This window comes from Lissotriton vulgaris, chromosome 3_2 (assembly GCF_964263255.1).
Source record: "Lissotriton vulgaris chromosome 3_2, aLisVul1.2, whole genome shotgun sequence".
Classification (NCBI taxonomy): Eukaryota; Metazoa; Chordata; class Amphibia; order Caudata; family Salamandridae; genus Lissotriton; species Lissotriton vulgaris.
In genome coordinates, this window is record NC_141690.1 from 13,073,054 (window position 1) to 13,099,433 (window position 26,380).

General features: G+C 43.8%; 1 protein-coding gene across 3 annotated transcripts in view; it reads right to left on the bottom strand.

Moving 5' to 3' along the window:
- Nucleotides 1–26,380, bottom strand: part of KLHL5 (kelch like family member 5) — a 551,601-nt gene that overhangs the window by 215,440 nt on the left and 309,781 nt on the right. For all 3 annotated transcript variants that reach the window (XM_086963979.1, XM_086963980.1, XM_086963977.1), the window contains one exon: nucleotides 16,361–16,497. In XM_086963979.1, the coding sequence (XP_086820105.1) occupies nucleotides 16,361–16,497 (137 nt within the window). The remainder of the gene's footprint in view (nucleotides 1–16,360; nucleotides 16,498–26,380) is intronic.

A 26,380-nucleotide genomic window follows, 5' to 3' on the forward strand; every position in this document is an offset into this window, starting at 1 on the left:
CTTAGAACACAAATTAATTTTTGAATATTTTTGTTTAGGATCATAAAGGAGCGGCATATAAGGGTTGTAGGGGATAATGGCGGGAGTCATTTTAATTTTGGGGTACTTTTTTTTTTTTAAAGGAGGAGTTGGTTTTCATGTTTTGGGTGTGTGTATTTAAAACATTAAGCATGTACAGCATTGTAACAATTCTTTTGTCTAGATCATGGCTTTTTAGGAGCAGAATGTTAAGGTTGTGTGGAATAAAAGTGGGAAGCATTTTATTTTCGGGGTACTGCATTTAAAAAAAAAGAGGCATGGTGTTAAATGTTTTTTTGAGGTGTGGGTATTTATAAATGTTTTAAGGGGATTAGTATTGAAAATATATATTTTTAAAATTTGAATATAATAATATATACACTTCTCACCAAAGTAAAAATACTATAATGATTTATTTAATAAAAACAATGTATTTGATAAATTAGTGTTATTTGAAGAAAAAAGAAATAGGCATATACATCTAATTATTAAAAAAGATATTCTTTTATTGTGAAGTAGAGGTCAGACCCGGGACTAGGGTTCAATTCCCGACGCGGCAGGGTCTGAGCCCAAGTGTCCACGGACTTGATAATTCTCGCTTCGGTGCCTACTCGAAACACGGGTTCACACTCTGCAACTCTGGGCAATAGCTTGCTTAATCTCCACTACGGCCCCACCGCGGCGGGATGCCTGGCTTTCCCCTTGGGGATGCCCAGTAGGGGTTATCTCACAGGGAAAAGCCAGGACGGGTTCCTAAAGCAAGCACCTTGAGACCCTTCGGTGAAAAAGCGCTATATAAGAACCTTTGAAATGACATGACATGACAAGTGAAACAAAAACATTAATAGTTTAAAATAATTTAATGTTCAAACAAATATTTGTACAAGCGTGACTTGTAATAAAATAAAATACTGAATGAATAACTATAACTTTAAAAAGGTTTATTAACAGCAGTTCCAAAATGTCTTTTGTTTTTATTTTTAGATGGCCATTTTTTCCTGGATTTGCGTTTATTTCAACATTATGTGCAAGACTGCAGTCGAGGAAGGACAAATACAGAAGTTCCATGGTAAAACACACTTTTTAAATTGTACATTTTCACCACTAGATAAAACATTTATTGTAGGCAATGTTTAAGGGAGGTCAACAGAAGTAGAGTGGCAATGTAAATGTATTTAACTGTAACGTCCTTGCACTGGTCATCACCATTGCACTGAGCATTCTCCATCTTGAAAACGCCACCGGATCTATAATCACCAGTCAGAGGAAATGAACAAGTTTAGCCGCAGGGATCAGTTACTCAACAAAGCCATGCAGTTTGATTGCCCATACCAAACTAGACTTGTCCTGGCTCCCTACAGCTTTGACAAGCAGCAAAGATGCATGATTAGGGCTTATGGGAACACCACTTCGCCAAACAAACCAAATCACTAATACAGCCAGTATAGAAAGATCACCGCCAGGCACAATGGAAATTTGTTTGTGGAACATCGCAGGAATTCACAATAAATTCCCAACGTTGAAACTGTCAAATATTTGAGGACATTTCATATTATCGCTATGCAAGAAACCCAGGCTGAGAACTCCATACCCTTAATGGGACATCTGGAATACCTCAATCTACCTATAAGAACCAGCTCAAGTGGCCGGCCAAAAGGAGGGCTCAAAATCTAGATCTCAGCACACCAGAACGTAGAGGTAGAACAGCTATATTCCCCGGAAAATAGCTGCAGATTGACAAAATAGATGGTTGTATATGCAGTGACACACAGCTGCTTATCCTGATTAACATATATATCAACCCAGGGAAAAATATGTTCACATAAAATAGTCATCAAGAACCTGATGAAGGATCACAACACACACCATGTGATAATCACTGTGGGCTTTAACCTTTTCCATACGGATATTACAGAAGAATGTGTCATATTTCAAAATTGAAGTATGGAACATTCCAGTGCAGGTAGCATCAGCTACAAGGTGATACAACTCCCAAGGCACCCGTCTAGTCTCAGCTCCAGCTGCATTAGCATTGTGTTTACTAAATGGAAGATTCCCAGGGGAGCGGACCCCATTCGCAAACATATCACAAAAGTCCGGCACTATAACAGACTACACTGAAACCTCAATAGCCTTATTCAAACTCATCAGAAACTTCAGGACTGAAGACTGAGAAGAGAGTGACCACAGCCCACAGTCTATAACAAAGACCTGCAAGTACAACACTCATGATCCGGCCAACATATTAATCTCCAACTCAAAAAAAGAAAATAAGAAATGATTGCAATGGAAAATTAGGACACTGGAAGACATCCTGGATAAATGCACAACCCCATTGGACGGGTACCTACTCACTAGGCTCAGTGCAATCACAATGGGCAATATTGCAATGTGCGTGGCACCAATATGGTAGAAACAATATTGAAGCTCACTACATCTAAGAAAGTCACCCGCTCCCGAGGCATTGAAATAACTCTGCAGGTTGAATAAAGAGTTAAACAGAGAGTAGTGCCAATTAAAAAATAACCACACTGACAAAGCACAGCTACCCAAGGCATGGAAGCTTCAAAAGCTTTAGAAACAAGCATTGAAAATGAAATAGGTCTAGCCTTTGATTAAGTTAAAGCCATTTGCTTTGCTAATGGTATTGTATAGCAAAGCAAATGGCTTTAACTTAATCAAAGGCAAGACTTATTGCATTTTCAATGCTTGTTTGGGGGGGCGTAACTCACTGATGAACAGGACCAAAGGGCACATTACAAGTCTTGGGAGGAAAATGCCTCATTAAACCCCTCTGGGGGTGGCGCCTCTGCCACCTATTCCTCCCTCAATCTAACAACTTTAGCTTTTGGCTCCTGATAATTATGGCAATATTATAGTGCTGCATAAAATTAGGCCCTACAATAAATATGTGAAATAAAAGTCCAGCACCCATGGACCCCTGTCATGGCCAACATCTGATGTGTAAGAGCTGAGCAGTGACCTCTGACACCTACAAGAAGTCCGCCAACTGAGAAGTGCCCCGTCAGTAGCGCCCGTGATTAACGGGGAGGAGGCGGGCCCCCTGTGCTCACTGAATAAGTATATACATGGAGACTGCCTCTGGGGATTGGCAAGTGGCCTGGTGGCGAGAGGGGTGCAGCTCTGGGATCCTTGGCAGCCAGGGCCCGCACGGATAAGGACTCAGAAGCCATTTAGGGAAGGGGGTTGAGCGCAGTCTAGAAAAATGCACCCCAGGAGAACACTGGAAGAAAAGGAGAGACTGACAGAGGGGTGCCAGTGTGCCACCATAGGACAGGAACCACTGCTGCCCAAGGCACCCCTGATCGGAGGTTTGAGGAAGGGGAGGGCGCTGATATTTCACTACCTTTCCCGGTGACACCGCTGATACTGGGGTGGGGGTCCCGCTGGATCTGGCAAGAGTACCCTGGATTCCGGCCTCACAGCAGCAGCTCCATAAGCAGGAGTCGGGCCAGGACGCGAAGGGGGCGTGAGTAGAAGCCGGAGGCGCGCCTGTAACTCGATGATTCTCCAGCGCCCTTGAAGAGCGGGTAGGAGGCGGGGCAGAGGCGAAGATGGCTATGGAAGGAAGGTCTGAGGCGACAGCAGGTGGTGCTGTGAATGGGCCACAAGTGCCGTAGTCTCTGAACCGGCACTTCTCTGCAGCACTGACAGACTTTGAACAGCACATGTTTTGCACATGACTTATTGGCACTTCCTGTTGGCAGGCTTGGCGCGTAAATGATGGATGTGGTTTAGAGGGAGAGATTTTCCTCATGGCTGTGCTTACCGAATCGGGGTGGAGAGGGTGGATCTTAAGAGCTGTTGGTGAAACCTATAGGGATGAGCAGCATGTCATGAGGGTGCCTCCGCTGGACATTTTATACTGGGGGTGTGTTGCACCTGCGCCCCTCCACCTCACCCAAGGCAGCTGCTGTGTCTTTATACTTGGGCCGACTCTGCCTCATTTCATCAGCCCCGTTACGAGCCCTTGATTACCCTTGTCTGCGGTGTGTTTATCTGGATCTCCATGTGAATCACTTTCCCTGCCACTGTGTTCCCACGTGTCTCGTTCTGGTGTTTCCCCTTCTCATTAGACGTTGCCTCTGACCTCCAGAGTCCCAGGCCCTCTGGTTCCCAGGCTCCCTGTCCCCCGAGACTCCTCGCTCGCCGTCTGGCCTCCTTGAGCTTAGCTATGATAGTAAGTTTCCTTGGTTCATTCTTGTGCTGGGACTGCCCCTCTCCGACACATGCTTGTTTCATCTTCTGCTAGTCGCCTGCTTAAAATGTTTAGATTAATCCTGCCTGTGGTGCGAGCTTCAAAGGCAGATTCCAGGACCAACCATTGTGGCTGTCGCAACTTAACGGTGGTGGAGGTAAACAAAAGAAAATACATTTTAAACCAGCGAAAACGCACCCAGCCTTAGAAAAAGTATAGCGCGCCATGCACCCGCTGTGGTCACGCAGGGACAAGAGATGTGCACGCGTACGGAGTGCCCATCTCCTGTCCCCCTTCAGAGGAGACGCCATGCACACGCACATCGACATTCCGTGCGCGCACATGGTTTGTCTCCCTTCGCTAAGCAAAGCCACAATAGACTCGCCAAAGCGACGCATCGCATGCGCTGCGTACGCTAGGCAAGACCTAAAAAGGCACTATGGCAGGCCAAAAAAGAACATACTGATGAGTTCTAGGTAAACTGCTCCACACCTGCAAAACAGATAACAGCAGATTTTTCTGGAAAACAATCAACGGAGTTGACAAGGACCCTACTTCTGCCCTTCATGTAAGCATATCTGAGGAGGCCAGGGTACAGCACCCTAGGTTGTACTATTAAAGCACTCCAGTGCTGCCTGTTCGAAAAGACAGATGCAGTGACGATCATGAAGACGTTAAAAAGAGGACCAGCTGCCTGAGACATCAAATTCTCCTGGGCTCCTGAAACAAGCCACTCATCAGAGACTGCACTAGCAAATAACACATCCCCTGCAATTTGTAATAAAGAAGAGCAGAGCTGATGATGCACCTGGTCCTAATATCCTTTTGCCACCTCTCTGTGGGTTCAGAACTGAATTTTGGGTAAAAAACCTTTCAACCTTGTACAGTGCAGTGAGTCTGCAACAGACCACACAGGAGTCCAGGTGTGGAAGCAGAATCCATCCAATCTGCGAAGGGGGGGCAGGAGGGATGCCTCAAATTATCAATTGATGGCATTTCTTGACGTGGAAACAAAGTAATTTGCCAGCCTGGTACTACAAGATCTGTCTGTTTGGGCAGTCAGCCAGGAGCTTATCCCCTGGAATCAAAGTGGCTTCTGTGAAGGGCGGGGCACCCTATAGAACTTAACTACCTTGGTGATCTGTATGGATAAAACGAATAACAGCAAATCCACTTCATATGCCTGGTGTATCAACTTCAAAGCTGTATTTTACAGGGTGGCACATGACCGCTTCTGGAAAAAATTAATAACGGCCGGGATTCCATCAAAATTATTTAAGGCTATTCAACTTTTACACACGAATACCCGGCTGCGTGTGAAGCTTAGGGATAGCAAAAAACTCTCCCTCAAGATCTACCCCACAGATGGTTTGAAAGCAGGGATGTGTTCTTACAGCCCTGCTGTTTGACATCTACATTTCGTGCCTTTCCAGAAATCTTGCTTCAATAAAAGCCCACCCACCGAGACTCGGAGGTCATGCCCTCACCCATATCCTATATGACCTGCTATTAATGAGTCAGACCCTCGTGGGCGAGCAAAGTTTTTAAGCGTAGTCTCTGCTTGTTCTTTAAGAAACAAACTGGAAACCAACCTCATGGAAACTGGGTGAATTTCTAAAAACTTTTTTTTTTTTAAAAGACATGAACAAAAGGATTTTGGTTTATCTACAGCATATGGGTCACCTATGAGACACAATACAAATTCCTAGGGGCCAACATTCGACACTGTCGCACCTGGTAGCAATAAAACACAAGTCTGTTGTCCGGACAGCAGAATTCATGACCCTTTCAAGGACACGAAATGGCCAATTATGGGGCAATTGCAGAATGTGATGTCTGCCAAATTTCTTCCATCAGTCATGTATGGTTGTGAAATTATTTTGGATAAAGCCGTTAGACCAATTACTGGCCAAAGAACACAGGACTGTGTCTCGGCTACCGAATAACACCACACACGCTTTGTTTGAAATTTGGACAGAACAAGCAATTTTGGGCGATCAGATGGTCCTATCAAGATGTACGCCATAAAATCAGACTTGCAGACAGAAATCCTTTAGCATCAAGTACCTGGCAGGAAATAAACCATTTCCAATCCTAGGTATAAATATAGCTGAGCACTGCATGAACCAGTACAATTACTAAAAATGTCTAACTTGAGGAGCACTGGGGTCAAAACTCGTATTTAAGAAAGAAGTGAGGGCCTGATAAGAGTTTGGCGGTGCGGGAGCAGACTGCCACGCTGGCGGCCCGCTCCCTCACCACCAAACCTGTGTGCCCCCATGCCCACCATATTACAAGTTTCCTCATGTTTGGCAGGCGGTGCCTTTGAAAACGGGCACCGCAATGGGAACACCCCAAAAAATTACTGCGCGGCATAGACTGTAAGGTCCATGATGCAGGAACTGGAAAGCATGCACAAAAGGGGGGCACAAGCGGTCTTCCCCTGCATGCATCCTCCTGCAAATGAGCAATAGGGGGCCCTTTGCTTCATGACTGCCAGCCTTTTTATGGAGGAAAGACCTCCATGACATAGCTGTCGGTCCTAAAACTTGTAATATGCATGACGGTGCCACAGTTGCACTACCAGCATACTACTTAGGCCCTGACCACCGCGCCACTGCCAGGGAACAGTGGTTCCCTGTAGCTGCGGCCGTGCAATGGCGGTCAGACCAACAAAGTTGTAACTGGGTGGCCAGACGGCCAGTGGGGCAGTGGCTAGACTGCCACCACCGCACCCATACGAGTCGGTCGGTCCTCAAACCACCATACTCGTAATTAGGCCCTTAATGTCATAACAAAAATCCGCTCCCTTCAAAAGTACAATTCAACCTTAGCAAAGAGATCTCACGAGTGGCAGGTTATTAATTCCTATAGTTGTCTCACGCCTCAAGCCTATTTTGACCAAGGGTACTTGTATTACACAAAGCTCCAGTTTATGCGACTCAGGCTAGGAGTCCATACAACCCTGGATGCAATACTACCCTGGTTACAAACTGCTGAAAAAGAATCTTGCAGATTATGTGACTGCAGGAAAGAAACTGAATCATATGCTTTATATCTGCCCCCTGAACGTAGACAGTTGCATAGAGGGATTTTTAACCAAAAACATATACGATCATGAAGACAGTCCTTATCACAGCACTCAACCCTGCGCACACTCAAACATGTGGCTTGTCAAATTCTTGGCAACTTTCAGTGCAAAGCTAAAAACCATTGTGACAAAACAACCACACTGAAGATAGTTTGTCGGAAAGGAGACCAAATAAATACACACTTTAGTTCCATATAAGCCGGATAGCAAAGAGATTACATCGAAATGTTCTGTCACTTTAGTTTCATTACTTTGAGTTTTGAATGTTCGCGGGAAAAGAGAATACATAGATATGCACTGTCACTTTACTACTCATTAGCCTGCCAGCAAAGAGATTATATAGGTATGTTCAGTCATTTTGCTTATTAGTGTGTCTTCCCTTACAGCTTTGTTGCAATGTTTGCAAATTTGCAAATGCCTGATTTTAAAATATGTGCTATGTTTTAAAAGACAAATTGCGGAAATGTGTAATATGTAATTGTTTTAATTAACTATGCACCCTTCGAAATAAAAAAAGAAAATGGCGGGCAATTCATCTGCCATTCACTGATGGAAAATCAAGTCCCCCAAACTCTAAATAAGACCTTATGTTTTTTTCTTTATAACTGCACAGCCTCTTACACATGCAAATACCTTTAAAAATCAGACAGTTATGTTTTTTGACAAAGGCTAGAAAAAGTAGTGAAAACTGTACACAATGTTAGGCAGAAACCAGTAGAAAGCATCTTTCTAAGATGCCTAATATTAATGGAATACCATTTCTATGACCAGCATACTCAGCTAAGAATTAAATATCATTGACCCAATTTGTGAGCAAATCAAATGATTTATTTCAGAGGAAATATTTTCAGAACATTTTAACTTATTATGCAGGCTTCCATTTAAGCCCCATGTTTACCAGCTGTACCACCACAAGAGGAGTATATTCACGTGTTTTCTACAGAGAAGCTCAAGTTATCACAGATAATCTAGACTCATATGTACGAAAGCATTTTGCATTTCCTAATGGTGCGATTAACAATTTCAGGTAATTGAGAAATCCCAAACCAAAATGGCATTTCGAAATGTACGAAAGGCTATTTTGGTGGTGCATTTTGGAATTCGCTGACTAAGAAAATCGCAACAAGGGATTTCCAAATAGCAAATCACTAACAGCATGTTCAAAGGATTTCCTAATTGTGAATAGTCGTACAATTGCCATTTAGGAAATGCAATTACCATCAATCTGGATCAGGTTGTAACCAGGTGCAAACTATTTTAAAAAAGCACCCAAAATGCACCTGGCTCTTTCACGGTGAGGATTTTGGCTGGCAGACAGAAGGAGGAGGAGGAGGAGGAAACAGGAGAGAATATTTAGAAAAGACTAAGGAGGAGATATTTGAGAAGTACAGTGAGGTAATCCTAGAATTAATTACTGAATTACAACCTCTGCTTCAGACTGCAACACTCAGGAGCAATGCAATCCCACCACAAGTACAGGTATTATGTTGACTACACCTCATAGCTACTGGCAGTTAACAGGGGGCCATAGCAGTGGAAGGAGGTGGAGTCACAAAGTGCCTTTTCCAGGTTCTTTCGCAGGTTTCTGGACATCATAGTTAGCTAAGTTAAACAATAAATATATTTTCCAAATACCCCTCCCAATATTTGCAGCAGACCAAATTAATGCTTAATCAGGTAGCACAGTAACATAATGTAATTGGTTGTGTTGATGGCACACATACTGCCATATGTCCTCCCTCAGTAAATGAATTAATCTACAGAAACAGAAAAAGCTCACACTCACTCAATGTGCAGGTAGTGGGTGGTGCTTCCTGTATCATAACAGACCTTGTTGCCAGAATCTCAGGCAGCACCCATGACTCCTTCATGTTCCGCCACAGTAGATTACAAAACCAACTGTCACAGGGTGAATTTGGCGATGTTTTTTTTACTAGATAAGAGAATCCCTATCCATATTCGAAAAATTGAGAAGCTTCCACCTTTTAGGAAAGCGATCAAAACCCATCTCTTCTGTTAATGTACACTCACTGTGACAGAACCAACTCTCACCACCGTTACACCTCTCACGGCAAGCGCCAGGACGCCCCTTGGCTGGGGCAGCCGTGCGCATTACAAATTCATTTAACATTAACATTAACAATTGCTGACTCAATGAATACAGTGACCAGAACGATTTGTGTAATGTGACGAAATGGTTTTCCTTCTCATGCTCTGAAGGAGACAGTGCATATGCCTTGCATCCTTGGATACTCACACCATACCGGACTCCAACAACAAGAAGTGAAAGGCAGTTCAACAAGGCACACCAGACAATGAGCTCCATCCTTGAAAATACCTTTGGGATAAAGTAGTCCAGGTTCTGCTGCCTCCACAAGAATGTCGGAGCACTACTGTTCAGACTTATTTATTTTTGTTTTTTTATATAGCGCGAACTTGACTAATAGGGTATCAGAGAGCTTTACATTCACATAATGTTATCCACGTATCATAACATGTACACCTTGCAGTGTCAGTAAACCTAATCATTATACAGTAAGTTACTAGCAACAGTTATGTTACGAGATCATAAATTAGTTGTACATTGAATTGTTATAGAGACATTTTGTGCATGACATACAAATTTACAAAATCGAGATCGAAATGACGTTACTGGTCGATGTGTGGTAGTGTCTGTATTAAACAAGAGGGTCATCTGATAATGACCGGCCCACTGGAGTTATGGCAGGAATTTGCTCAGACCTGAGACGTACTGTGAAATTAGTCATACTACACAACATCGCCATGAGGAAGGGTCTACACAACATCACCACTGAGGACAAGTCGGCCTCAGATGATGAATTACCACTGCCACAGGTGTAGCAGGATGGGACACGTGCAGCAGAGGGTCGTGCATGACACACAGAGATCGACAACAACTATTTTTGAAATAAGAGTGATTACAACATCCAAGACATGGACATCAAACAACAGTAATGCATGGTGCATAACTGAAAGATCACCCTTTAGTCAGGTTGCGAGCATAATGTATCTAGTAAATTAACTGTACCCATTGAGGATATAACATTGTGTCAACTAGGTGACAAAGAACTTTATTACAAACAAAAGAACAGTAGACTCATGACCGAGTGTTTAGTGTATTCACTCTCTCCGTCCTCGTGTTGGCGTCTTGTCAGCAACATTGGTCTGTGGAAGTGGGGAATATGCCAGATCCAGAAGTGTTTTGTTGGCGTGCATGCCTGGTACAGCATACCTCCTGCATAGATGTGGCACTGATGCTAGAGCCATCTTTACTTTCAGGTGACAGCAGAATATTGGGGACAGAGAGGTTGTGGGTCTGTATGTTTTCACCAGTTGTGGCCACTTAAACTAGCCCACATGCAACATCCTGAGAGCAGTGCCCTATGTCATTTTGTATGTTTACATTCTCCATGCAAGAGTTGTTGTGGCTACTGCCAATACATTAATGGAACGAGTGAAGGCATCAAAGCATGCCAGGTACTGACTGTGTCTCTGCACATGTTGCTCCTTCTCCATTGCAGTAATCCACCGGTGTTGCTCTTTCTGCAATCGTTGGATCGACCATGACATGCTTAACAGATGCTTACTGACAGTCTTGATTTGTTTGGTTTGCAGGCACTGTACAGAGATGAAGGACTTCTTCATGCCACCAAACAGTGGAGAACTGTGCCATGTCGTTGGACACATTCTCATTGTGGACTGTTGCTGGTTGGCCTCTACGGTGGCTGTATGTCCGGTCCACAGAAGTAGTTGTGTCCCTGCTTTGGGATTGTCCCTCATCACCGTCCACAAAGTCTGGCAAAGGTGTAACAGTTGCTCTCCTAGGAGTTGAAGTGATGGACATAGGAGTTGGTGATGTGCTGTCCTCCATTTCCACACGTGTGTTAGTAGCTTCTTCAGCCTCAATTGTTTCTTACACGTCCTGGCTGGTCCAGTGAGGAGCTGCCCAATGATGAAGCATGACACCCACATGGGTGTGTGAAGGCTCTCGCTTCTAAGCAATCAGATCCCCTGATCTGTTGTCTCCGGTTCCTTGACCTAGATCCTCCCATCCTTCCCTCCCCCAGGAACTGAATACCTTGTGTATTACACAGTATCCTAGTCTCCCTCTATGTTTAGCTGTTGAGGGCAGGCCAGGGACCCAATGTCATGAAGCTCATTCTGTCCAGCTTTGTTTGATCTTCACCAGGATCAGGTATCTCAAGTTTGATTGCCTTCTTTCGAGGTTTAAGGCAAGGATACTCTCTTTTGTCTCTTGTTTGCTTGGTACATGGCGCTCCTACACAGCACTTGGATAACAACAAGACAATTTTAAGGGTGTATCTGTATGAAAGACAATAAAAAAAAAAAGACACAAAAAGTGGCTACCTGGTCATCTGCATCCATAGATTTTTGTTAAAAACGACCTCTATTAAAACAATAGTCCTGACATGCTGAATTATCTCAACTAAGACCTGATCTAGTGAAACAAATTCAAAATATTTTGGTCTTGCCGGATAAACTGTTTCAAGATAAACTTCCTACTTTATTGTCTTTACGTGGCTCATACCAGCCTACTTAGATTATCTGCAGACACTCACAAATTTCCATAGCAGGTTCCTCAGTTTAATTTGGCAGGACAAACCCCCGAGAGGGGTGCAACATGCACTCTGCAGAGCTGTACATGGCAGGGGGTTGGGAGTACAAGATGCCGAGATCATCACAAACCAACTTACATTTGCCTTTGAGTAGATGGTAATCCCTACACACAAGCACTGACTCTCTCTGGAACAGGAGATTGGCAATAATTCCATCTGTAACTCACTATTGTTTTAATCTATATGCCTTTACAAGTATGGCAATCTTCCGAAATTCATTCATATTTAATTATAGTATTGTATGAAGCTGCTGAGTGGTTGTGAAATGGTCACAATTTCCTCTCTATGGACCCCAGTACTGAAAAATCCTGAAATATGTGAATGCTTTTCATTGAGGGTGCTGAGACACATTACATATTCTGTATTTTGGCTAAACTGGTTTCTTTTGAAAATGATTTTGTCTTATTAGAAAGGGGTACCCTTCATTACATTTTAGTTAGGCTACTGGCTGCTCCAGGATAGAATCAAGCCAGGCAGTAAAAAAACCTCACCACACTGAGTCGGTTTTCGCCTAGAGATCTACTTTATTCCCGGCCCACATCCACCTTATGTCTAGCACTAGTAATGGGATCGCACCAGAAAACATACAATTATATGATAGCTTGGATAATTAATGTATCCTGGGACATTTTAGGCGAATCTTAATTAAATGTATGTACTAGGCCAGCGTATTCCTCAATCTGCTCCTAACAAAAGGAGAGTGCCTCCAAAATATGTTTTATTTGCACTTAACACTAGCAAGACTAGCGCCCATACAACAGTACCTCACTTCCTCCTATTGAGGTTGCCGACAGCAGGCACTTACGACGTATGGGTGGCGCATGTACAGTGGTATGGTTACCTCTAAGAAAGAAATTCCAGGCACATAAAAACCATCACAGATATGGGAGACCATTTCAGGTCTACCTCACAAGTCACATATCAATCTACTAGGTAGAAGGGAATTTTTGGTGACTGTATGTATGAAGGTAGGATCTATGTAGAAGAGAAATTAAAAGTCCCAGGTTCCATTCTTTTTGGTCTGTTTTTGGTGGTGAACTGTGACCAAATATTTTTTACAGCCCAATCATAACAGTACTGACATTATTCACTATCCCCACCATACTTGCCTTGTCTAATAAAAATGTTTGGCTTTATCTTGCAACATTTGACAGTGAATGTTGGACAGTGAGGGCATGGAGATACTTGTGTGGATAACCCGGAGCAGCGTCTACTAAGAGGAAACAGCAGTAGGACTAATTCAGTAAATTGAACGGTTTGGGGTTCTCCAGAAAGCCTTTCACCTTAGTGGACAGCATATGTGCTGAGAAAATAATCTGTACAGCTTCAAACCAAAGCTTCGCAAACAAATACGATGTGCAAAAAAAATAAATGTAAGACAGGATGGCAGGGCAAGACAAGACTTTCAAGCCCTAGAAGTGGAACTGTGCAGACAAGCAAGAACACATTGCGGTATTACAGCTTGAACAAAATGGCCAGTATTTAGATCTGACTGAACACACGTCTTTGGCCCAGTTCTAAACAATTCCACTGTCCTATAGTATCCACCAGAGGCTTAACTGAAATTACAGGGGCGACAGAGCTGTGACGGAGAAGCGTAGGGTCAGATCTCTGTACTGGGGTGAATGTATGACATTGTTCTGTATTCTGTCCATCAACTTTTATTTTTGCATTTGTTACCCCGAGTGTGATGGGTATGCTCAGACGTGAGCCTCGTGCTCTCCATGTAACTGGAATCAAGCTATCCTGGCTGATGAGGGCTGAAAGCCCGAAACCGGTCCTAGTGAAGTAGTGTGGCTCACTGGTTAGAGGCGGCAGACCCGAGAGCAGAGGACGGCCCGGGACCAGGTTTCGATTCCCGGCGCGGCAGGTTTCTGGACCAGGGTCAGCGGACTCGATAATTCTCTCGCCTCGGTGCCCACTCTGATCAGCGATCACACTCGGCAACTCTGGGCATTAGCTTGCCTCATCTTCACTAACGGCCCCACCAGACCGCCGGGGATGCCTGATCTCACCCTGGAGATACCCATTAAGGGACCATCTCTCAGGGAAACCAGGAAGGGTTTCGCAGCGGTCGAAGCGCCTTGGGACCCTACGGGTAAGTAGTGCGCTATATAAATGCCTATACATTTACATTTACATTTAGGATGCTTGTTTCCAGTCAAGGGAGGATCTGGCTTAGCAGTTCAGGCAGGAATGTTCCCACGGGCACAGGGTCAAGACTGATTTGCATATGGCTAGGTTCAAACTGGAATGGCATGGTGAGCAAAAAAACGATGGATTTAGGCCCAGATCTCTGAACTGGGGTGAATGTTTGACACTGTTCTGCATTCTGGCCATCAACTGCTGTTTTTGCGGGTGGCGTGGCAGCAGACATCAGCATGACAGCGGGTGTCACTGTCAGGGCAGTAGGCCATCACTAAGAGTAGATAATGCACCCTCCAGAATCTGACAAATACCTGTGATGTGGAAGAATGCTTCAGCTGGCCACTCTACTAAAAGATCTAAGTTGAGTAATAAGGATTGAAAATGATATGTGATGGTCACAATCCTGGAAAGAAAATATAGGTAGGCACAGCAAATTCTAATACAGGTGCTACATCTTAAAAGAGATCGAAAAACACAAGATATATAGGCAGCATTATCCTGGTCCCAGAGGCCCACCCCAAGAGCCTGAAAATAAAGCAATGCAACATTTTCCCGGATCTGTCAAAGAAAGTACAGGGTACAGATATTCAAACTGTGAAAAGGAAATGGGTACGTTCATAGAAGATTCTCAGAAATTTCTATGCAACAATTTTTTTTTTTTTAAAGAGCAATGGTTCGAAGGTGTTCTGTACAGTGCAACTGAAACTTTTGAGTGAATTCTGCAAATAATAAAGGATAAAAACGAAAGCATACAAAGGAGTTCCAGATCCCTCTCACAGATGTAGATTTCCTTGATCACTGGGTTTAGGAGAAAAGAATCTACAGAAATAACGATAGATTTGACACAGGCTTTGATTACAGTGGCCTCAGTATCTGAATAGTATTTACAGCATGATAAATAATTATATCCTGCATATCATTATTTATCAGATGTGATAAATAACACCAGTTACGCTTTTCCCAGCAAAATGCTTAGCTAAACAAACTGCGCACGGCCCTGAATTTTCTGAGCCATTTTCCAGCAGTTGATATTAGCAAGATTGGCCTGACAATAATTGCCTTTGGAAATCTCTGAGGGATCAGAAAAAAAAGATCCAGTCGTAATGTTAACATGGTGCACACAAAGGTTTGCATTAGTGCAGCACTTTTCTGAGGGACTCATAATTGTGGCCATAGGGAGTTAAAGACAGTACTGTATGCCTAGCTGACAAAGATTTGTTTAAGGAGACAGGAGACACTAGGAAATTGCAGAAAGTGGGCCTCTTGTCTAAGTGGGGCAAATCTTTAGACTGAAGATGATGGAGCAGGCAGCATGGTATAAAATGTAAATGTAAATGTATTTGAACTTGTATAGCGCACAGCTACCCGCAGTGGGTTTCCCGGCGCTTGCTTAGGGAACCCGTCCTGGTATTCCCCTGTGAGATAACCCCCGCAGGGTATCCACAAGGTGAAAGCCAGGCATCCCGCCGTGAGGGGCCGTTGTGGAGATTAAGCAAGCTATTGCCCAGAGTCGCAGAGTGTGAACACGTGAGTCGAGAAGGCACCGGAGCGAGAATTATCGAGTCCATGGAATTTCTGAGCCCAAGACCCGCTGAGGCGGGGAATTGAACCCTGGTCCAGGGCCGATCTCAGCTTCCGGGTCTGCCGCCTCTAACCCCTGAGCCACACTTCTCCACACATACATGTTACAGATTAAGGATCAACGTCAAATGGCAACATTAACTTCTCTCATGATCCTGAGCTAGATTTTAGGATCTTGTGTGCTTCATTCGAAAACCCTATAACAAGGAATGGATTAGAGGACATTCTTCGTAGACAAAAGGCACACGAGAAGCCGGTGAGAGACTGATTCAAGCAGAAAATGTCTCTCAGTCCAAGAAAACATGCCTGCAAAAAGGTATTTTCAGCTGAGACCAGTCTCACACTACCAGAAAACAGGAATTATATGAGATTTCCTCGCATAATAAAATATTAACTTGCACCTGAAAGTAGCATTGAACTGTGGGTTCGCATCAATCTGAAGCTATACTTAAAGCAGACAAAAGAGAATAGTAACAAATTGGCCCTCTGACCGGTATTAGTACATTGATCCCATGTAAAGTTACTAGTGCATTGATCAAAAAGAAAATAGTGTTGCAGTGCCACATTTACCCTAGAGAAGGCCCCAGTCTAAACACTAAATTGAGTAATAAGGATCGAAAATGATACAGAAACCCCAAACATTACCTGTATATGCATACTGAACTAGAGCCCAGAGTGCATTTGGCTCCACGCCCTCCATCTTGATTTCTTCCTGCCTTGCTTCCCTCACATCATTAGTAAACATGGCAGCAAAGTAGTCCGAGACCGAGGAAAGCACCAACCTGCAAGCACACAAGGGAAAGAAAACCCATCAACTTTCATCGGGCAGTCATTCAGTAATGAATTTTTCACTTCATGTCCTCTGAAGACGCACGGTGCTGAGGAAAGTATTTTAAATTTGACAAACGGCTTCACGGCTCAGTTCTTTCCCATGAATAATGAATGGCCGACACTAAAAGTACATTTTACAACGAAGGCATAAATATCACTTCAGCACCCAATGATTTGTCCTAATTTTATACTTGAAATCAATGGCTGAAAATGTGCAACGATAACACGATAAAAGAAGTCCTTCTCTCATCTGTTTTACAAGGACAGGTTCCTGCAATGAAAGGTTCAATGCATATATCAGTCTGCTGGTAGTGGAAGTGATGTCGCCCTCCACTCAGGAACAGTTTAAGGTTCAGCAATCGCTTGAAACAGTACTCTGCGTGTAACGCGCGTTTGTAGTATATTCTGAACATTCATTTTATTCATGCTGAGAAAAGTGGCAAACTTCAGAATTTAAATTCAATGGCAAACATAATAGTCATCAATCTTAATAAAGTACTAAGAAGAGAAAATAGAGGGAGGAATGAACGTGAATAGACTAGGCAAGATATTCCACGCTCAAAGAAAGAGGGAAAGGTGGTGGAATGATGGAAAGGGTGGTCAGAGTACTCCAAGTATGTGTCGTGGAGGCGTAGAAAGTAAAGTAAAAGTAACGTAGGAGTTCCTATCCTGCAGAATAATATAGGAATGGTCCTAGGTTCTGCTAACCTCATCAGATTTCATGAATGATACATTTCCTGTTACCCTTAAAGGTTAATATGCTCCGTTAGTCTCTTCTATGAGCTCATAGTCTCAATTACTAAACAGTGGCAGGATGTCTCACCAGTTCCATATTCTTCTTTGAATTTTGAGGTTATTCTTATATCTGAGCCACCGAGTTTCCTCCATCAGTGTGGTCCAAGCTACAGTTATGGGTTTTTAGGTCACATACTTTGTGTATCTGTGTCGGGTCCCCTGCCTTATTAGCGATTCCCATAGGGGCGGCTATATTTGTCTAAAGACACTTAACTTATTGGTGACAATGTACACTACTCTTTAGTTTATTGTAAATTTTACCATTATTTTTATCCATTCCTCTCTAGTGAGTAGTGACAGAAGCTAGTGAGAATGACAACCACTTGTGTTTATGCCCTGCCAGTCCTACCTCGGAAAAATCATGTAGGATTGCAACGTGGGTCCTTCTGACATATCGGTTTTATTGATTAACATCAATATGACACATACTCCAGTCCATAGCAACTGGACCTTTGAACAATTCCATACAATTCTGTCCAAAATCATATTCGGGCTGGATGCATCTTCAGCAATAAGAATGATTAAGAAGGTCTGCTCTGCCGAGTCAGAAAAGTGTCTTGAACCCATTATGTAGTATACTAAAAATCGAACCAGTCTACCTCTGTGAAGTGTTTCTGCAGATGTGCCTGCTCGTATGTTCTTGTACATTTCTCCGTTCCTTGATCGAAGTATTGCCCATCCGTATCAGCTTGATTTTAAGCCCTCTTATTAACTTCACAGAGCTAGCGTTTGTAGGATAGTTGTGAGAAAGTGAATTATTAGGCGGGTGGATCGGAGTCCATCCAGTAAAAGTGTAGGCAATTTAATTTGCACATTAGGGGTACCATAGTTCTTGTTCCCCATTCCTCACTCTTTTCCATTCTTACCGTCCACTTCCAACATCCTGTTTACTACTAACTGTAAATGACTGTGGTAGGATATATCTGCCCTTAATGCTTTCATTCAGAGGACACCTCATTGATTTTAGAGTCCGTATTTCCCATAGAGGTTCAGATCGCTAATAATTCTTTCAAAATGGTGTTCAGGGCGGGGTCAGGCATGATTGAAGGAGACATTGTAGCTGACCTATTTCCATCAGTCAGGTAGTCTGAAAATAGATGCTATCAAGCAGGTTTCATCGATGACATCGGAAATGCCACTTGGTTTTTGTGGGTAATGTCTTGGAATGTAGCAGGCCATTGCACCAGCAATGTGACTTCTAACAGTTAAAATGTATGTTCAATATCCTTTTCTATTTTGTTGGTTCACTGAAAGCTATATGTCTCAATTGGTGTTTCTCTTCCTTCTTCTGTGCCCGCCCCTCCACAGTGGATCACTGAGCAGATACTCAAAACTTCACCTAGAGTTCAGAAACCGAGGTAGTTAATTTGTCTTAATTAAGTCGTTCTGGTAAGCCTATGGTCTCACATATACAACTCTATGTTTTTTTTTTTTTTTAATATTTGTTTTTTATTAATTTTACAGAGAAGTGAGCCGGAATTTGTAAAGCAGTATATAAGGACACAGAAACACATGGCATAACACGACATGGTAACAACCAGTATAGGATAATGCACTTTAACAACGTCAGACATCCATAATCGTCCTCGAATGCAACATGCAATGAGCCAGAAGCATCATACAGGTTCTAACAATATATCAAAACAGGTCTTTCTCCGTATTTCCGTGTACACCAAAAGTGTGACGAGATGGATGGCAAGTCGCTAAATAAACCTGAATGTAATATAGATAAAAACATCTTAACAAAAAAAAAATTCAATCCCACCCCCCCACCACCCCGCGTGCTCAGCCCCCGTTACTCAACAATGGCATTGACCTGTCATCCATATCCACAGGTGTTTGCAATGTGGTTTCAAAGTCCGCCAAGATTGTATTATACAGTCCTGTGAACATACCAAGCATAGCGCACAGTCAACATGAGGAGCTCAAGTGTTCCATATCCGCAGGTCAGATCCCCTTGTGACATCCCCAACTTATCCTAATAGGACAAAATATCTATCGCAGCGTATTCTTCCAGCATTGCATACCAGCTCAGCAAAATCAGAGTTTTCCTTAGACCTCTACATTCCTCCCTTTTCAATTCAGTCCCCTCTGCCCTGCCCCATTTCAACATTTCAGTGTGCCATTCCTGTAAGGACGGGGCTCTAGTGGCCTTCCATCGTGTGGTTATGGCTCTTTTGGCTAGGAGGAGTGCAAGGTTAACAAAACGTGAGGTAGGGTTACCCTTCTTCTCACTGGGACCCAGGCCCAGTATGCAGTATCCCAAAGTGTCATTCAGGCGCACCGGGGCCACCGCCGTCAGTATTTTGCACACCGTCGCCCAGTAGTGTCCCAGTCTAGGGCAAGCCCATACCATGTGTACCAAACTTGCGTTGGGTGCGTGACAGCGTGGGCAGCCATCATTCGCCCCTGCAAACATAACACTCAGCCTGCACGGGGGTCAAGTACTCCCTGTGTAACAGCATCAATTGAATACATTTAAATTTGGGGTTATGGGAGACCTTCTTGGGGAACCCCAATATAGTGTCCCACTCTGACCGTAAATGCACGGCCCGCATCCCCTTCCCACTTGTCGCGCAGCGGCTGTAATGAGATCGCCCTCTCTGCTCGAATCCCGTGAGTTAGCCATTCTGTCAGTCGGGCCCAGTTACCCATCAGGTACTGCATGGTAAGCCGTGCGTTCGTAGGTGGTTCAGCATCTTCAGGTGACCATGTGGTGCGTATATATCTGGCAATATGTACGTGTAATAGGACCAGTGTATCCGGGGCACCATGGACACGTACAAACGTTTCATGTGACATTAGCACACCCCCGGAAAGAAGTCTGCTAGTGTAGTGATGCCCGCCTCCGCCCACCTCTGCAGGGCACGGTTAGAGGTAATTCCCGAACGTGTGGGAATACCCAGCAGCGGAATAGTGGGGGCATACGGTGCTTTCCAACCAGTATATCTCACAGCACTCTGCCAATAAGGAATAGCCAATTTCAATAAGTGGGGCGCCGAGGTCGACGGGGGTGCTTGTGGTAGTAAGAGCCTGTGAATGATCCCTTCATACCCATCTCGTGATGACATATCCAGCTTGTGTAGATTGCGACCAGCAAGCCAGTATGCCAGCCATTGCAACTGGCTGGCATAACAATATGCACGCAGGTCTGGCACACCCATCCCTCCGGGCTGCGCGTGAAGTTGCAACTTTGCCAGGCCAACAGGTCTACGCCCTGTACTCCATATTAGATCTGTCACCAGAGCGTTCAACACTTTAAAGGTCCTCGCAGGGACAAGTAGCGGTAGGTTGGTGAAGTAGTAAAGGAGCCACTCTGCCTGCCACTGACAGTGGCAGTGAGACCCAGAACCGAATTTGGGATTTTAGAGCGGTAATTGCCTGCCCCAGGTTGCCATCAAGAAGGTCCGAGTTATTGCAGTAAATTCGTATTCCGATATATTTAAAGGTGTCTGGTGCTATGTGGAAGGCCCAGGGATCGAACCGAAAGAATCTGCACCTCCCATCGCCGTCAAAGAAATACGCATATGACTTAGCAGCATTGATTGCCAGGCCAGAGAGACCCTGGAATGACTCAAATATGGCGGGCATAGGATGAGGGTCAGCATCGATATCCTTGATGTAAAGAATGAGATCATCTGCATACGCTGAGACAGTGTGGAACGTACGACCACATGTTATACCCCGAAAGCCTGCGTAGGAGTGGTTCTAAAGCCAGGATGAACAATGGTGACAAGCCACCATATATTGTCCTAAGACGTGCCGTCCTGTGCGTGCTCGCGGCGTGGGGTTCATATACAGTACGCGCACCCATGCTATGTATTCCTCAGGTATGCCAAAGCGTGCAAGGGCATAGACCATATAGTCCCATCGTAGGGAGTCAAACGCCTGTCTCAGGTCAAGGGATATGCAGCCTTCTGTAGTTCCTGTACCGTGGGTGCCTAACATAACTTGGTGTAGTCATCTAATGTTGAGTTCTGTGCTCCTACCAGGTACAACCCCACACTGATCGGGATGTATCAGCGCGGGAATAAACTGAGTAAGGCGAGTGGCCAATAGCTTACTCAGGATTTTATAGTCTGTGTTGAGGAGTGACAAGGGTCTAGTCTATAACTCAAAATAAGTATAACTCTATGTTTAATTGAACGAATGGTACGTAATGCCCCTTTATGTTCACTTTGGTTTGGGCTGCAATTTCAGGTCCAGCCGTGCCGTTTTATTCTCATAGGTGTTGAATCCTTCTCATTCATTAGGAGTGTCCCATTCCTTTTGTTTTATTCTGGAAATATTTTGGACTGTGGGATCCACTTCGTAAGTACCGCTGCATGGTCTAGAGCGAGGCCAGGTCACTTCTCACTTTTCATTAAGTCCAACTGACTTTCACGTACCTTCATGGTTACTGCATTGGCTTGCTGTTGTTTCCCAATCTGTGCCTTTCTACTACTCCTTTTGGTTTTGGGCGTTATGATATTTGGTCACAGTGCACCCACTTTACGTGTGCAGTACCATCCTTTTCTTTGCTATTGGTGCCCATCTTAGATGCCACTGTCCTTCCAGCCTTAGGCCTACAGCACAAATGCTGTAGATGGTGGGAGTGAGAGGGTCATTCGTCCTTCAAAGGTCTAGTCACAGCCAAGGATAATTTTTTTTGCAACTATCACCTGGGATAAATAATTGCTTCTTGTCTATAAGAGCTAGACATTATTATAACGTTAATGCCATTCAGTGCCAGTATGGGCTCTGGGTTGTGCCGCGTAGTAGAGGTTCTTCACAGGATAGTCAAGCCCCACCTCCAGGCAGTGCAGATTTAACTGCATCTATGTACTTAGCATACTGAGGCACAGGAGTATTTTATTCAAGATTAGGCTGATTTCAAGACTTCAAACGGTTGATCCAAGCCGGCAAACTCCAACCTTCACTTGTTTAACTTCAAGATCCTTCCCTCGTTGGCATGTGGAGTGACAAGATGCTTCAGCAAACATAATACTTAAACTACACCGGTGCTATATGGGATTAAGACGAAGGTCAAATTCCGATTTCACCCTTGGCTAAGATTGATCGGAGTGCAGCACGAAGTTCCTCACATTTACATGCACCAAAGGTGCAATTTTTCATCATACCACTTAAGCTTTGAAACTCTCACCACCCAAATCTTCATGCAATGCTATCCTGATGAGCCTTTCTCATGCATAACTTAAAAGCTGGCAGAGACAACACCACTAAGTCACGCTCATCCGTACCACGCAGGAGCATCACCTCATCCAGTGCCTTTATGATAGCTCTCGAGTTATGAAAAGGCTTAAGTCAAGATTGGCAGTAGTGGAGGAACACTTAGAGGCAGATAAGAAAGTAGTAAGCAGTCATATGTATGGGTTAGGGCTTTGATATATACAGGCAGTTGTTAATTGGCTGCTTTTTGCCATACACAAATGGAAAGGGCAATGATAGTTCCACAAGTGAAAGCTTGAATAGATGCTAGAAACACCTGGCTTCCGCATCTCTGATGAGTTTGTTTATTTTTCATGATGGCTATCCACCAGGACGGATTCAACATCCTGGGAATGCCATTCATTTAGAAAAAGTGGATGATAGAAAAATTAATGGCGAACATTCGTCTAAAAAGTTCCACATGCTATGGGACCTCTCCATCATGGTAGACAGTTGCTACGCACTGGCAGTGGTTTGGAGTGCAGACAAAGTAGTGGCATGGGGGACCAAACACCAAGTTGTACAGTTTTGTCCTACGTTAATCTACTGTGGTCAGACTGTCCTACTGCAACATGGCAAGATGTGATGGAGGCTACTGATGACAGTCCCTCACTTATCTTCTATTTTTATTTTCATTCACCAGATTTCCTATTTTTGCATTCTATTCTGCCAGCCCTTGAGTTACTTAAGCTTAACTTTAGCCTGTTCAATTTATTTTGATTCATCACAGGTTGAGAAGCCTTCTATTTCCCATAATTTCCTGGCTTTTAGGAAATGTGAACACAAAGATGATTCTGGCAATAATGAGGTGCAGTATGGCATGCTAGGCTTTGCGGTGCAAAATTAAGCATCATTGGACAGCAAGTGCCTTTTCGAAGCACTTCATAGCTATCACATAGGGTGAAGTGAGGGAAATCTGGTTGGTACGAATTTCGTGAATCACCACAGATTCCAGAACTTTCCCTCATAGAATTGTGAGGAAAATGTTAAGTTTGATGTTTGCAGGGCATTCTGAATAAGAAAACGTAGTGGCTCCTTGGTTGCCAGCTGATCTAGAGCCAAACAGTGCGTCCATTCACCATGGCAGTTGTATGGAAAGTTATTTACCGCCTCTCTGCCGGCCCACATTTCAAAACTACCCCCATGAGAATCCAAATTTACTCTCAATTGCTATGGTGAAGAGATTTTCTATGCACCAGGGGTGCATAAAGACTTTTGGGGGTCTATGGCTCTGGGTGCAGTCAGGACGTATTGATCTCTACCAGAATCCATTTTTAATACATTCATGGCCTCCAGTGGGCTTTCTGCCCCCCAGTGGGAGCTGATTGAGGGTAAATCCTTGAAAATGCCCCCCCCCCCATTCAGAAAGAATGCTGGGGCATTCTATGTAGGAGTATCGCCCAATGTGGGCTGGCCTTCACCCCATTCTTTTTAAGAAATAAAATCATCTGTGGGTGCAGTCTAGTGGGCTTTCTACCCACAAATTGGAGTAAATCTCTCCAATTTCCTCCAATTCCCCCCTCCCAGAGGAGGCATTGTAATAAGTTCCCGTTTGGGCCCACTTTGATTCTCTCTTAGTTTCGCGTATTACACTTTTTAAGCTGCTTTCGCTTTGCACAGCCACACAACACATTTATTTTCTGCCATGATATTGTTTTAGAAATACGCGGCACATGTTATTATTAATCAGTTCTTCTTCTCGGGATTCAGTCTGAAGATCTTTTATACAAGGTCTAATAACATGTTGTACTGTGTTCCTTGTGCCTAGGCAGCAACATCTTCTAATGTTTTAGAAACAACACAATGGCACAGCTGCTGTTTTCCAGCACAGTAGTTCTTATCATATAAACTGAGACTTGTCCCTTGGAAAACAGAGAGGAGAATTCTAGCAGAGTGGGTCTTTGAACGGGTGCACCAGCCTTGTGTAACTTGAGTTAACACCTATGATGCGGACCACCTAACTACAAATACCAGGTATGGGGTCCGGTGCTAATTCCAGAGATCACTCATAGATCCCTGTGCTCACTCTGAGGGTAGGCTTAGAAAGATATATATTTTGCCATGGTAGGGCTTTTCATTGTATACAGTTTGCTAGTAATGTTGATTACTGTGCTTAGTTATATATGTTTTCTAATCGCAGCACAACCACTTGAGAATAGACTATGGCAGTTTCAATAAATATTGTAAACCTTTCTCATGCATTTCTTTTGTTTATTATGGACATCATGAGTGAGAAACGAAAGGTGATGATCTGTTGCCACAGTTCCCTTGGGGAATAGAGGGTTGTGTTCTAGGTTTCCAATTCACCTGTTACTCTGGGAAGGTTAGGAGTGCATGTGAGGCATTGTGAGCTAGTTGGATTTTGGCCAATAGGTACTGATGTGGTAGAGAGACTCAGTCTCTACACGCTGACGTCCTGTGGTCCCAAAGCACAGTTCTGTTTCTAAGAAGAACACACAACAATTGTACGATAATCAAGTTAGACTATATAGATGCTTAACTGTTTCGCTCACCTTGTTGGCTGTTCCAGCAAGGGCTGGCCTGCCAGGGCAAGCCCAGTTGACTGCAGTGCCGACCATAAGTCCTGTGATTGATTTTTCATTCAATTATGGGCAAACTTCCCACAAATCATGAGGAAATTCCATTTGGATCACTAAGAAAATCGATCAAATTGAAGCAGTGACAAGTACAGAATACTGACAACGAGCTTACCCCATGGAATGGTTCCCGGAATAGGAGACTTTACCTCATGGGGCACAGTCTTTGCTGCAGTCCATACCATTAACCATGATACTCCGGCTATATCAACCTTGCCGGAGGTATTAAAACAAAGTACAGAATGAGCACGGGGCAGCTGCTGCCATGGATTTGGGAATGAAACTAATGGGAAATGTTCCCGTAGTGCGCCCAATGAATCTGTCTCACATCAACTTTTCTGGGTATACACCAGTGGCTCACGCCGGTCACACAAGTCGACCAGAAACGTGTGCTACCTATAATTATTGCAGGTGTCTAGACTAGAACACAATAATTTGGGAACCAGACCTACTAAACTTCCACTTGGCAAACCTAGTTCCGACAAGGATGCAGCCAAGCAGAACCCGGAGTCTGTAAAAAAAAAAAAAACAATGTGTCAAATCCAAGCCTAAACAAAAAGGTAAACCTTGAGGAGGTTCTCCGCCTCCAGAGCACTACGAAAGGCGCTATAATTTGCGTGATTGCACACAAATCAAAACACCAGACAGGTATCAGATTTCTGATACACGTCCTTTTAATTCTTTTACGGGCTAGTCTAAAAAGAAATACAAGAGAGGAGGGTGTTCTGATCGCAGACAGGAAGAGTACGTGAAACCGAAGAGGGACTCAACGGTCATCTGATGTGAAGATAAAAAAGGGTGAAAAACCTCAATTAAATCTCCAATTTCAGAAAGAGATAATTGCATCTATAATTGCTAAATATGACACAAACTCAGGGAACTCTCCTACTGAACAGTAGTTGAGCGGGGACTGTCCTCAACAGTGCAGCAGAAGTCACTGTAGTGTGCAGGAAATTGATATTTCCAGTGTTTATTTCTGCCAAAATGTTGCGACTGATAGCAGAGACTGATTTAACAACAAGCATTTACAATGCAATGGTTTCGCCTTTGGAAAAGTTAAAGCTATTGGCATTGTAAATGACAAACTTTGTATTTATGTATTGGTTTTGTCATTTACATTGCCATTAGCTTAATCTCTCGCAATGTGAGACCTATTGTACCCTACGGACGAGCTCAGCAGACAGCAATTACTACCACACACACACACAGAGCCACACACACACACAGAGCCACA